We start from the raw sequence: 13,600 nt of genomic DNA on the forward strand, positions 1-13,600 counted from the left end.
AGCTTTGCGCGGAACCACCACGCCATTCCTTATTACGTACGCAAAGGTGACAGCGTATGTGACAGCGGTGTTGTACGTGACAAAGGTGACAGTGTAGTTGGTGCCTATCACTGAAAATTAGAATGTGCTATGAGAAACTGAAGAACAAAATAAAAATTATGTTGGGTATGGTGATGATTAGGACTCTGCGAGTATTCGGGCTATACGAGCACCCGAGTGAATAATTGCATATCATAATTTCGTATCGAAAAAGACGACACGCACACACGTGTGCCGAATTTTACGTGTCCTCAAGGTCAAGGTTTCCTTGCTCTACGGATCTGCACCAGCCTTAGCCGATATCCTCTCGGGTCTCTAAAACCGAAATATGCCAGCTGCCGAAAAAGACAGACAGTATATTCTTCATCACCTTGATCCCTGTGATCCAGTCATAGGCAGTGAGTTTTCGATGTGCCGGATGGGTTTCGGGCGCAACGTCCGTTCCCCCCCTCCCTTCCCGCCGTAAACTCTTAGGGCTACTGGGTACCTTCCCCCGTACCACGCACACAAGACGGGCAGAGTGTCTGGGATTCCGTGTCAAGACTCAAGAGGCAATTTTCTACAAGGTTGGAACAGTTTCACGTTCACTCGCACGAAGCATGCGTTTCGTCGCATATCCCACCTATCCGCTTCTCGGAGAGGCACGACCCCTCCTGGAAAACTTCCGCCGCCAGTCGGCGCTCATGGTTACAGCCTTTGAAGAGGTGCTTTCGGTCCCATAAAACAAAGTGACCGCTGCATCATATCGAAGTCCGTACGCACTGCAGCGCCTTGGATTTGCGCTCACGCTATGTTTTGAAAATAAACTTTGCGTCGTTGTCATCACCTTGATTCTATTTACACATATCAGATTAGCAACCTTGCGCATCTATCTTTCGGGAAGTCAATTCTGTTTCGTTGTCCGTACTGTGTAACGCTTTTACGCAACAGGTCCACCCATTTGTGACGGGGCAGAGAAGGGAGCTTAATGTATGCCACCTGTAGGATCTTTCGGCGTCACGGGAAGCGTATCACAAAGAACTTCCGTGAGCTCCACAAAGCGCACCACAGGAATAAAGCTGGATTGGGAAACCGGGAGCCGTGTACTATGCACCCGGACAGCGTACAAAAGAAAAACTCTCCCAACAGACAGCACCATAAAGTATGGCCACTCACCTGCGGAGGAAAAAAAAACACAGAGATGCCAACGGGAATAAAAAAAAGAAGAAGGAAAAAAAGAAGAATAAACGCGCCTCACGCAGCTAGAGAAAATCGACAAAACCGAAACCGGAAGTAGCGTCTGTCGGCGAGCGTCACGTGGTGTGCCACGTGACCAGCTGGCGTCCGTTGGAGGAGCGCGGTGAGGGAGGGAGGCGGCGAGAGGAGCAGACGAACGCTTGGAAGCAGACGGCGCAAAGGTGCATGAGTCACGAACAACGAATGTGACGCTCTTTTCTGTTCGGCGCTGATGTACCGACGCGGTGCTGTGGAAGCCCGGATTTACGTAACTAACCCTGTCAGTGTGATGAAGTGGTGAGATGTTGTCCACTGTTGTGTGCTGATGTGCGGTGTAGGAATGAGCTACGAGCGTTGTGAGCGCGCCCTCTGTTGGTTCGTCGTGTGCTTGCTGCTGGTGGAGGCCTCGGGCGAGGATACCGACGCGCTCGATCCGAGTGAGTGGCAATTGTGTTTCTGCGCTGCGAAGCTTATTATGCTTTCTGGTGGTCCTAAACGGCTGCGGCGCTGCATCTAATCGTTGTTCCGTAGCAGGGTGATGTATCGCCCTTCGAACAGAGTCGGTGGCAGATGCCAATTTTCAACCGGCAGCGTTGCCTCTCTTACAGCCTCTGTTGTCGACAATTAACTTATCAGGAGAGTGCTTTGTTTGTATACCGCTAGTAACGTGGTACTTCCAAGCGCTGGTTCTCGAACCGTCACTAGTCAGTAGCAAAGCCAGCTTATAATTTCCTGGGGTGGGAGGTTTGGACCTGAAAATGACAATGTTTGAACTGATTGCTGTCAAGCCTGCGTGGTTCACAAAGAATACGAAAAAATAAATAAAAATAAAATGATAATAATCAGCTAGTTATACTACACATGCCCAAGCTAAATATTGCCCCCCCCCCCCCCTACCCTTATCATGTTTTGGCTGAGTAACTGACCAGTGGTTATATTGGATGTAGTGAGTGATGGGAGCTCGGTCAATACATTGCCTCTGCGCTGTTGCTATGTCGTTCCTGTGGGCGTTTATTTTCCCGTTTCTGTGTCAGTTGAGTCTAACATCCGAATTCGGGGCATATAGAATTTTTGTCTTTGTAAAGGGGTGTACCTACATAGCTCACTCCTCTACTGTATGACAATAGACATTGGATACACATGCTTGCATAACAAGCATTGGATGTGTCCGTATTCAATCAGATTGACTCTTCACACGCGATTTGAAACTCAAAACGTCACGCACAGAATATCGGCGTGTTATAAACATATGAAGGAGACGAAGGTAAGTTTAAAAAATGCCAAAAAAGCAATTTGAAACAAAAACAATTGGCGAAAACTTAGCAAAAAAAATTGAAGAAAATTGGGGGGGTGTCACGTTATTACAGCTTCATCATAATAGCTTAACCTATCGCTACCGACAAGTGTCTAAAATTGAAATAGCAAGGGACCTCCTATAAAGTGCGCGTGTAGAAAGATAGGGGGGTTCCCCAAACATACCGGGGATGTAGAAGGGGGCAGGGGTTCTCGATAACTGTTTAGTGCGCGCACTACCTGCTCCTGAAATTATTGACATTTCACCACTGCTCAGAGCATTTACCGGCAGCGAGCAGAAAGTAGCGTTGAGTCACGCGACAGAAGTGGATATTATCCGTGATATCGACATATTGGGGGGGTGCAGAAAGCCAGGGTGACATACACCCCCCCCCCCCCCCCCCCCCCCCCGTGGAGGGTTCACACCGCTGGACATCATGTCAGAAGCGCTTACAATTTGCATTCTCGTCTGTTTAATGTACGCTTTGAGCTGAGCATTCGTTGCAGCCTTCGTAGAACGTAGAAACACTTGGGATTTCAGCCTATCTATGAAGAGACTGATAAAGGATTAACTGATAACGCTCGCCTCTTATAATGTTGTATACTCTAGCAGAGTAGCGGATATCGTCGTTTTTTTTGTTTTTTTTTTTGCTTGTGAGGGAAAACAAAGAGGAGAAATTGAACTCGTTTCCCGAGTTGTTCTGCTACTACTAACATAATTTCTCACCTCACCCCTACCCCCCCCCCAAAATACTTCGTCGTGTAACTACACTCTTAAAAACGAACTTCACCGCATAGCACGCTCCTAGCCAACCATCATCTCGAATGATATCGTTACCGGCCCTGATTTGTTGAAAACGGGAGGCGTACGCCTTTTTTGTGACACTTATGCCGGTCATAATTGTCACAGAAAAGGCGTACGCCCCCGTTTTCAACAAATCATGTCAGATAACGATATCATTCGAGATGATGGTTGGCTAGGAGCGTGCTATGCGGTGAAGCTCATTTTTAAGAGCGTAGATCGTGGTGTTTACCGGCTACCCTATAGCTTTGTTTCTGAGCATGTCTTGTTTCGAAAGCTTAAGCTGCAGGAAGCGAATGATACAGTCATCGATTCGTGCGCGTCTCAGCACGGCGTACGCCTTTTTGATGCAATTAGCGTTTGTCCATTCTTTTTCTTTATTTCTTATTTCGTAATTTTCTTTATTTATTTATTTATTTATTTGTCTTACTTTTTTTCCTTTTCTTTATTTCTTTTTTCTTAATTTTCTTTCTTTATTTATTTCTTTTTCTTACTTCTTTATTTCTTATTTCTTTATTTTCTTTCTTTATTTATTTATTTCTTATTCCTTCTTATTTCTTTCTTTCTTTCTTTCTTTCTTTCTTTCTTTCTTTAATTATTCTCTTTTCTTTTTATTTATTTATTATTATTTCTTATTTCTGGAATAGCAAGCCGACGTCCCGTTTGGCTGACCTTTCCCCGTTTTTTTTCCCTTTTTGTCTAATAAACATATCCCCCCCCCCCCCCCAAGTTGCCACAAAAAAAAAACAAAAAAAAACAAAGAGGCTGACGCCTATTATCGTTAATAAATCAGGACGGAGAACGATGTTATTCTGAATGATATGTGTGCGGCCGAGTAGTAATTGTGGTGGGAAGTTCTGTTTTCATTTTTTTTAATACTCTATATATCTTTGACATGTTTTCTATCAGGCGGGGAATGCTATTGTTTGGAGGGATCTATACAGTAAAAAGAAATACCCTTTTCAAGACACGCGACTTCTCACTCTACACTCTTAAAAATGAACTTCACCACATAGCACGCTCCGAGCCAACCATCACCCCGAATGACAACGTTCTCGCCCCTGATTTGTTGAAAACGGAAGGAGGAGCCTATTTTGTGCCGTGCATAATGGGCACAAAATAGGCTCCTCCTCCAGTTTTCAACAAATCTAGGGCGAGAACGTTGTCATTCGGGGTGATGGTTGGCTAGGAGCGTGCTATGTGGTGAAGTTCATTTTTAAGAGTGTACGCAGATGGGTGGAGTATACGCGTGCTACTCCAATAATGCTCATTGAACGATTGAGTGCCGTAATCGTGCAGACGCGCATTGAGATATCCGTATAACAAGAGCTACACTCTTGGAAAGGAGGCGGGGGGGGGGGGGGGGTAATGGCAGGAGAGTTGTTGGCCACACAGAAGTGGGCGTCGTCACGACGATAGTCAAAAAAAAAAGAAAAAGAACGACAGACGGATAGAAATGCACTCTTAGAAATGAACTTCACCGCAGAGCACGCTCCTAGCAAACCATCACCCCAAATGATATCGCACCCTCCCCTGATTTGCTGAAAACGGGAGGCATACACCTTTTTGTGACACATACGTAGCTATGATAATTGTCACAAGAAGGCGTACGCCCCATGCTTTCCACAAACCGGGAGTAATAACGGCATCCTTCTGTGGAACTGTTGACCTTCAGCGTGCCACGTGGTGAAGCGCAGTGCACGGGGTTAATAAGTGGAATTGCATAAGGCACACTCTTACAAATGAACTTCACTGAATAGCACACGTCCTACAGCCATGCGCCGCCTTGAATGATATGGTTATGTGCCCTGATTTGTTGAAAACGGGAGGCGTACGCCTTTTCTGTGACAATTATGAATAGCATAAGTGTCACAGAAAAGGCGTACACCTCCCGTTTTCAACAAATCAGGGCAGATAACGATATCATTCGAGATTAAGGTTGGCGAGGAGCGTGCTATGCGGTGAAGTTCATTTCAAAGAGTGCAGACATCGTGATTAGGCATGTGCGAATAACTATTCTGAAACCGAAGCGAATGCGAAGCAAGTATAGTTATAAAACCATATGGAATACGAAGCGAATAGTTATAGCAAGTATAGTTTGTTTTGTGACCTCTATTGTGCCGTTTTCGTCCTTACACTCTGAACTTCACCGCATAGCACTCTCCTAGCCAACCATCGCCTCGAATGATATCGTTAATGATATCGAACGATTCGTTAAAAACGGGAGGCGTACGCCTTTTTTGTGACACTTATGCTGTTCATAATTTCACAAAAAAGGCGTAGCCTCCCGTTTTCAACAAATCAAGGCAGATAATGTATCATTCGAGGCGATGGTTGGCTAGGAGAGTGCTATGCGGTGAAGTTCATTTCTGTGTGTGTGCTGTGTGTATGCTCCAACATAAACCGTCTGCAAGGCACATCCGTTGCTATTCGAAATTTGTATACAGAATTATTTCCTTTGGACTTCGTACCAGGGAGGGGACCGTATCCGTGCAATTAGCATATATCCAAGTTCACACAAAAAGGCGTACGCCCCCCCCCCCCACTTCCTCTTCGAATTATAAGCTATAACCCTATCATTCGTGGCAACGGTTGGCGCATAGCGTGCTTTGCGGTGAAGTTCCGTTTTTAGACTCTAAAATTACTCCTTCTATAATATCGCCTTGAATTTAATTACGACTCAGAATAAACGAAAGAGCAGTTTCACTGGTCGTTCGAACAGTCCTGCTGCTCTTATACGTCTCGACGAAGACGGGAAGCCCGTATGAACAACCGCGGCACGGATTCTCCACTTAATACAGCGCCACCCCATTTCAGACGTGGGTCCTCTATTCATTCCCTTTTATTTGTATTGCTCTCGAGAAGCCCCATCTGTGAGAACACGCATCGATGTCATTGGTTTGCAGCCGGTACTTGATATTGAAACGCGTAATCTTTGTCTTGTTTCGTTGCCACGGGCATTGTCTAAAACACACACACACACACACTGCGAAGAACTTACAAACGAATTGAAGTTTTGTTTACTTGTGTTTTTGTATCTCTGTGCCTACACTCTTAAAAATGAACTTCACCGTATAGCACGCTGCTAGCCAACCATCATCTCGAATGATATCGTTATCTGCCCTGGGGGCTTAATCGATTCATTGTCGTTACGGTCGTTACAAGCTAGCGAGTGGCGGGAAATTTAAAAAGGTGGGCACGTGATAAAACACGTGCACGGCGCTCTTTGCGCGATACGTGAAGGCCGTGGTACACGTCACGCGCAATGTGTCACGTGCCCACCTTTTTGAATTTCCCGCCATACGTTAGGTTGTAATGACCGTAACGACGATGAAGTGATTAAGCCCCCTGATTTGTTGAAAACGGGGGCGTACGCCTTTTTGTGACAATTATGAGCAGCATAAGTGTCACAGAAAAGGGGTACGCCCCCCATTTTCAACAAATCAGGGCAGTTAACGATATCATTCGAGGTGATGGTTTGCTAGGAGCGTGCTATGTGGTGAAGTTCATTTCTAAGAGTGTACCTCCTCCTCATTCGCAAGTAAACAATTATCATTCATATGCACAAAGTGTTCGTATCGTTGTCCTATTGTTCATATACGATACCGTTATTAAAAAAGAGTTAAAGGGGCACTAAAATGCAAAAACAAGTTCACTTCAAACTACGTTACACGCTATGTTAATTTCGTACTTGTTATCATAATTCGAAACTTTGATTCCGTTACGAAGCTACACTCTTAAAAATGAACTTCACCGCATAGCACGGTCCTAGCCAACTATCATCTCGAGTGATATCGTTATCTGCCCTGATTTGTTGAAAAAGGGAGGCGTACGCCTGTCTTGTGACAATTATGAACAGCATAAGTATCACAAAAAAGGCGTGCGCCTCCCGTTTTCAACAAATCAGGGCTGATCACGACATCATTCGAGATTGTGGTTGGCTATAGGAGCGTGCTATGTGGTGAAGTTCATTTCTAAGAGTGTACAATCAGAATTACACCTGACTCCTTCTTGCTTCGCCGCTGCTAAGCAGTGAACGACGCTTTAGCTCGTGCATCGGTGTTTTTTGTCGAAGATGTGCGAGCACGCCATGGAGCATTCCCGGTTAAAAATATAGTGCGCGTTGCAAAGCGGTGTGGCGTCGCTGTCCGAAGGACGTGAAGATTAATGTTGTCAGTGGAACGTTTGCGAAAACTGTTGCGAGCTAAAATTTAGTGAATCGGTGTTGAAAAATGCAGCAGTGCGCATCATACCGCGCATGTACGGAACACTACGATAGGACCAGACTTGTGCGTAACGCGTTACTAGTAATTGCGTTACTTGTGATCAATCACTTTTTGAATAATTTTTCGAGTAATCAGTTACTTTAAAGTCAAAGTAATTTTTCGAGTAATGAATTACCTTTCTGAGTAATTGATTACTTTCCCGGCAGATATTAGCTTATCTTTTAGATGTTCTGCCCCAAGTCAAGATCTTCGTGCCATCAGCCTTTGTTCTGGAATTTCAGGGTCTCTCCCCCTAATCTGTTCCTACACCAGTGTGGTGGCACCTTTGTGGTAGCTTTGGAGGTTGAGTGAGTCACGGGGAAGTTCCACGCATGATCTTCCACAATCGGGTCAACGTCTTCCCGGGCGATAACTACCTCGATATCGATATCGTTATCTACCCCGATTTGTTGAAAACGGCAGGCGTACGCCTTTTTTGTGACACTTATTCTGTTCATAATCGTCACAGAAAAGGCATAAGCCTCCCGTTTTCAACAAATCAGAGCAGATAACGATATCATTCGAGATGATGGTTGGCTAGGAGCGTGCTATGTGGTGAAGTTCGTTTTTAAGGGTGCGCATAGTCCGTTAGTTCGAGTCGCTTACATGTGAAAGTAAATAAGTACTTATGTATGCTTATTTCAGTGCTACCTGCATTATACATCTCCGTTATGAATACCGCAGCTGACGTATATACATGTTCCTAAGTGCGCAATGGGGTAGAGTAATAACGTGACTGTATGATGGTTCAACACGACGCGACTGCGTATAACCTTTTCTTGGTACACATTGTTATGACCGTCATTACATCGTGTCACTCTCTTGTCACGTCGTCATTGTTGTCCCCTGAACAATACACGACAACAACAACACGACATTTTGATGATCGCGAGTCAAGAACAATGACTCCTCGGGTGCCGTAATCCCCGTACACAACACATCCCTAAACAAAGGAAATGAATCTTTACGAAACAAAGGTTCTTTTCCTTAAGGTACATGGTGGCATGTTGAAAAAGAAGGGAAAGAAAAAGGAAAGCGAAAGGAAGAGAAGGGAAAGAAGGGAAACTTGCATTGGGATGGCTTCCCTGGAGGGATTCAATGACTTTGTGTCTTTATAGTGAGACCGTTTTATCCATGTATTAGGGGGAAACCTCTCCAAGCAAAAAAAAAAAAAGAAAGAAAAGAAAAAGGGTGTCAGCATTCGGTAGAGATATATGGGAGTTGTTACTTTGTTCTACTAAGATTGGCTCAGCGTGAAATGTTCATGTTAACGGTTCATTCGCAACGTGTGCACATTTTTTTGTGTGCATGTACTAGTTCGTATATTTCTTCGTACTCGAGTCCACAGACGCTTGCTCAGCCTTAAAGGCACCGATTCGTAAATTTCTGCTGCAGACGGTGGTGTATTTCAAATTTTATGAGGCGCGTGCATTCGTTTCCGGGCAGTTCGAGTGGTCTGATTTATTGTAGGCGTCCGAAAGCAACGAGATCCACGCAAGTATAGGCTTTCCCGCGGAGAATGACGTAAGCGCGACGTCAGTCTGACAACAGTGTGACGACAAGAGGGCGTTCCTCTTTTCCTGCCAGAGATGTTGTTCCTATCGCCAGCCCTGAAGCACGTCACGAGACGTTACGCGAGCCAATCGCAGCGTCCCGTAATATGCTCCTCCCCCAATGCCTGGCCTGCGCTGCTGGTGCCCGCAGGAAAATACGGAAAACTGGAAGAATACATCGATTTAGAGCGAAAGGAATTGACGGGGACTTTGACAGAATGGCGTAAATGCAGGCTAGCTGGTGGATAAATTCCACGATAGGCAAGCCTGAGCGATGGGCAAGACACGTAAACAAACACGAACACGAAGGCTTCGTGTTTGTGTTTGTTTACGTGTCTTGCCCATCGCTCAAGCTTGCCTATCATGGAATTGACGGGGAGTTGTTCATTTTATATTGCACATGGCCATCACATTGTTTTTTTTTTCATTTTCGCTACACTCTTAAAAATGAGCTTAACCGTATAGCACGCTCCTAGCCAACCATCATCATGAACGATATCGTTATCACCACTGATTTATTCAAAACGGGAGGCGTACGCCTTTTTTGTGACACTTATGCTGTTCATAATTGTCACAAGAAAGGCGTCTTAATCGCGTTAATTAATGAATTAAGTTAATTAATGGTCAGATAACGATGTCGTTCATGATGATGGTTGGCTAGGAGCGTGCTATACGGTGAAGTTCATTTTTAAGAGTGTAGGGTGTGAACTATCCACCTAAAGCTCTGCTTCTTTTTGGTCCAGGTGTTTGTCGTATCTGACGTTATATTACCGAGTTAAGTGTGCATGATGACTACGTGATGGTACGGCATGGTCAATATAACCGAAACGGGCTACATCCGGTACGATTCGAAACTATATAGGCATAAATCCTGATAGAATGACTAAAAAAGTAGACATTATGCGTCCTTCCGACAGATCCTGTTGGACGTAGAGCATGTTCTCACGTGAATGGGACCACTGTTTGGGTGTCGGGGCGTAAATCATGTAGCGTGCTATCGGGACATCATAGTCGTGGATGATGAACTTCCTTTGTACGCCTATATAACTTGCAAAGCTTGTTCATATCGATGAAAGCAAGCACATATTACATTTATCCGGCTTAACTCGTAGCTAAGTATCATATACCCTTTAAAAAAGGAACATCGAAGGGTTTTAAAAAAAATGAGAGAAAGCAAAGAAAGAAAGATGCCTGGAAGAGCAGAAATAAAAGGATTACACGCTCTGTGATACATGAACGCAGCAAGGGCAACGCACGCAGATCGCTATAGTGTCGCGCGCGGGAGCTTTCAATGTCGAAGGACAAAAGACGCTTCCCTGGATTATGGTGGTAGTATAAATCTGCTTGCCGTACACTTGAAGAGCAGTTCCATGTGAAGTCGGCCCAGGACGCACTATTCACCCTGCTATCACGTGACGTTGCCCGCTTAAGCGTGCCCGACTACACACTACACTCAGAACTTCACCGCATAGCACGCTCTGCGCCAACCATTGCTACGAATGTTCGGGTTATCGCTTCTCGGATTCGAAGGGACAGGGAGGGGTACGCCCTTTTGTGTCAATTATCATATATCCAAATTGACACCAAAAGGCGTACTCCCCCCACCCTCTCTTTCGAATTATAAGCGATAACCCTATCATTCGTGGCAATGGTTGGTGCAGAGCATGCTATTCGGTGAAGTTCTGTTTTTAGAGCGTATAGTCGGCCACGCTTAGGCGGGCAACGTCACGTACTAGCAGGGTGAACAGTGCGTCCTGGGCCGACTTCACAGGGAACTGTTCTGACATTGGTCTTAAAGCGTCTCAGGAAAAACACCAGACAGCACCGCCTGCTCCAGGATTCGAACCCGGGTCACCCCTCAATCTCGGCATGAAATGCCGTCAGCATAACCGCTACGCTCTTAAAAATAAACTTCACTGCATAGCACGCTCCTAGCCAACCATCATCTCGAATTATATCGTTAGCTGCCCCGATTTGTTGAAAACGGGAGGCGTACGCCTTTTTTGTGACAGTTATGAACAGCATAAGTGTCACAAAAAAGGCGTGCGCCTCCCGTTTTCAACAAATCGGGGCAGATAACGATATCATTCGAGATGATGATTGGCGAGGAGCGTGCTATGTGGTGAAGTTCATTTTTAAGAGTGTAGGCTACGAGCCCCCGACTGCCAGACTGCGACGTCACGCCCAATGGTGTGACGCGCACCTTATTTCACCCTCTTTCTCCTTTTCACTTTCTCTCTTTCGGATGTTATATTTAGCTCGGCCCGTCCCGCGTCTGACACGCATGTACAGAGCAGTCGATCGAACGCCTCCCTCTCCATGTCGTGGCAGACGATTCCCGGCAGCCAATGAAAGTGCTCCATGATCTTACGTAACAACACGCCGCAACAGTTGCAACGCAGCGCATCATTCGGTTGATGGAGATCGCCGCAACTGCGCGAACACTTGCACAAGAAACTTCCTCAGGATATGCGCCGCTTGCAAAGGGAAATATTTCGAGTTACAATAGCAGAAGGTACCATGAATACCAAAGGAATAAATATATATACAGGGTGTTTCAGTTAAATCCCCGGGCTAAATAATTCGCGAACGGGTGCACCAATCCACGAGCTTTCTTTTTTACAAGTATCTGTCCGATACCACCTACAAGCTGCACACCGTGTGGATTAGTGGGAGGCGCTCATTATTAAGATAAAAATGCAAATGAGTTAAGTAAAAAAGCGTAACTTCTAAAGCAGGGCGCTGTCGGCATTAAAATGGGTACTACCCCTTTTGGGACCTTCAGTGGACACCTTTTAGAGAAAAATCTGCCACCGAAGCGGGTCATTTGTTGCAGTAATTAATTGGTTTCGGTTTACGTATTTTTGTCGGGGCTTGTCGCTGCGAAGCACAAAAGGACGCTCTTTCACTCCCTTATCCATCAATGAATTACGTCCTTACACCAATGAATTACACCAATGAATTACACCAATGAAATACGCCCTTTTGCGCTTCGCCGCGACCAGCCGCGAAAAAAATACGTAAACCGAAACCAATTAATTACTGCAACAAATGACCCGGTTCGGTGGCAGATTTTTCTCTAAAAGGTGTCCACTGAAGGTCCCAAAAGGGGTAGTACCCATTTTAATGCCGACAGCGCCCTGCTTTAGAAGTTACGCTTTTTTACTTAACTCATTTGCATTTTTGTCTGAATAATGAGCGCCTCGCACTAATCCACACGGTGTGCAGCTTGTAGGTGGTATCGGACAGATACTTGTAAAAAAGAAAGCTCGTGGATTGGTGCACCCGTTCGCGAATTATTTAGCCCGGGGATTTAACTGAAACACCCGGTATACCATGGAATAAAATACCAAAGGAATAAAATATGTGTTTGGGATTCCTTTCATGTTTCTGCAAAGCACATAGACCGAACCGTCCATTCTCTTACTGCATGGACAGAGGCGCCAAATGAAAGCATTGAAACGCGCGTTGTCGCAATCCTGCTCCATTCGTATAACAAAACCTAATTTGCGATGCAGCCCGACAGGGGAGACAGCTGAATGGCTCCGAGTTCTCACAATAATTAGATCTCACCGTTTGCAGCAGACACGTGGAGGAGAGGAGACAAATTTCAGTTTTCAGCCAACTTGAAATCGGCAAAATCCGACGCTCTCAGTAACAGGTGCGTTTGAAGGAATTGTCGTCTCGGAATTGTAATAGTGTCTTCGCGCCACTCGTGTAGGTCCATCGAAAAAAAAAAAAAAAACAAGAGAATTCAAATGAGAAGGAGGAGGGGGGGATCGTCGACAATGGTGCTGTAGACTCGGTATGAGACCGAAATGCATTCGTGTGTCGTGCAACGTTACCTACACTCTTAAAAATGAATTTCACCGCATAGCACGCTCCTAGCCAACCATAATCTCGAATGATATCGTTATCTGCCCTGATTTGTTGAAAACGGGGGGCGTACGCCATTTCTGTGACACTTATGCTGTTCATAATTGTCACAGAAAAGGCGTACGCCCCCTGTTTTCAGCAAATCAGGGCAGATAACGATATCATTCGAGATAATGGTTGGCTAGGAGCGTGCTATGCGGTGAAGTTCATTTTTAAGAGTGTACACTCAAAAGACAGCACTGCAAAGTATCTACACTCTTAAAAATGAACTTCACCGCATAGCACGCTTCTAGCCAACCATAATCTCGAATGATATCGTTATCTGCCCTGATTTGCTGAAAACGGGAGGCGTAGGCCTTTTTTGTGACAATTATGAACAGCATAAGTGTCACAAAAAAAGGCGTACGCCTCCCATTTTCAACAAATCGGTGCTGATAACACTGTCATTCGAGATGATGGTTGCCTACACTCTTAAAAATGAACTTCACCACATAGCACTCTCCTAGCCAACCATCATCCCGAATGACAACGTTCTCGCCCCTGATTTGTTGAAAACG

General features: G+C 45.3%; 1 protein-coding gene across 1 annotated transcript in view; it reads left to right on the forward strand.

Moving 5' to 3' along the window:
- The first annotated feature begins 1,397 nt into the window (after window positions 1–1,397).
- Window positions 1,398–13,600, forward strand: part of LOC135368164 (uncharacterized) — a 187,769-nt gene continuing 175,566 nt past the window's right edge. Inside the window, exon 1 of the mRNA XM_064601283.1 lies at window positions 1,398–1,691. Within this exon, the coding sequence (XP_064457353.1) occupies window positions 1,580–1,691 (112 nt within the window). The 5' untranslated portion in view covers window positions 1,398–1,579. The remainder of the gene's footprint in view (window positions 1,692–13,600) is intronic.

Source organism: Ornithodoros turicata, chromosome 9, assembly GCF_037126465.1.
Source record: "Ornithodoros turicata isolate Travis chromosome 9, ASM3712646v1, whole genome shotgun sequence".
Lineage (NCBI taxonomy): Eukaryota > Metazoa > Arthropoda > Arachnida > Ixodida > Argasidae > Ornithodoros > Ornithodoros turicata.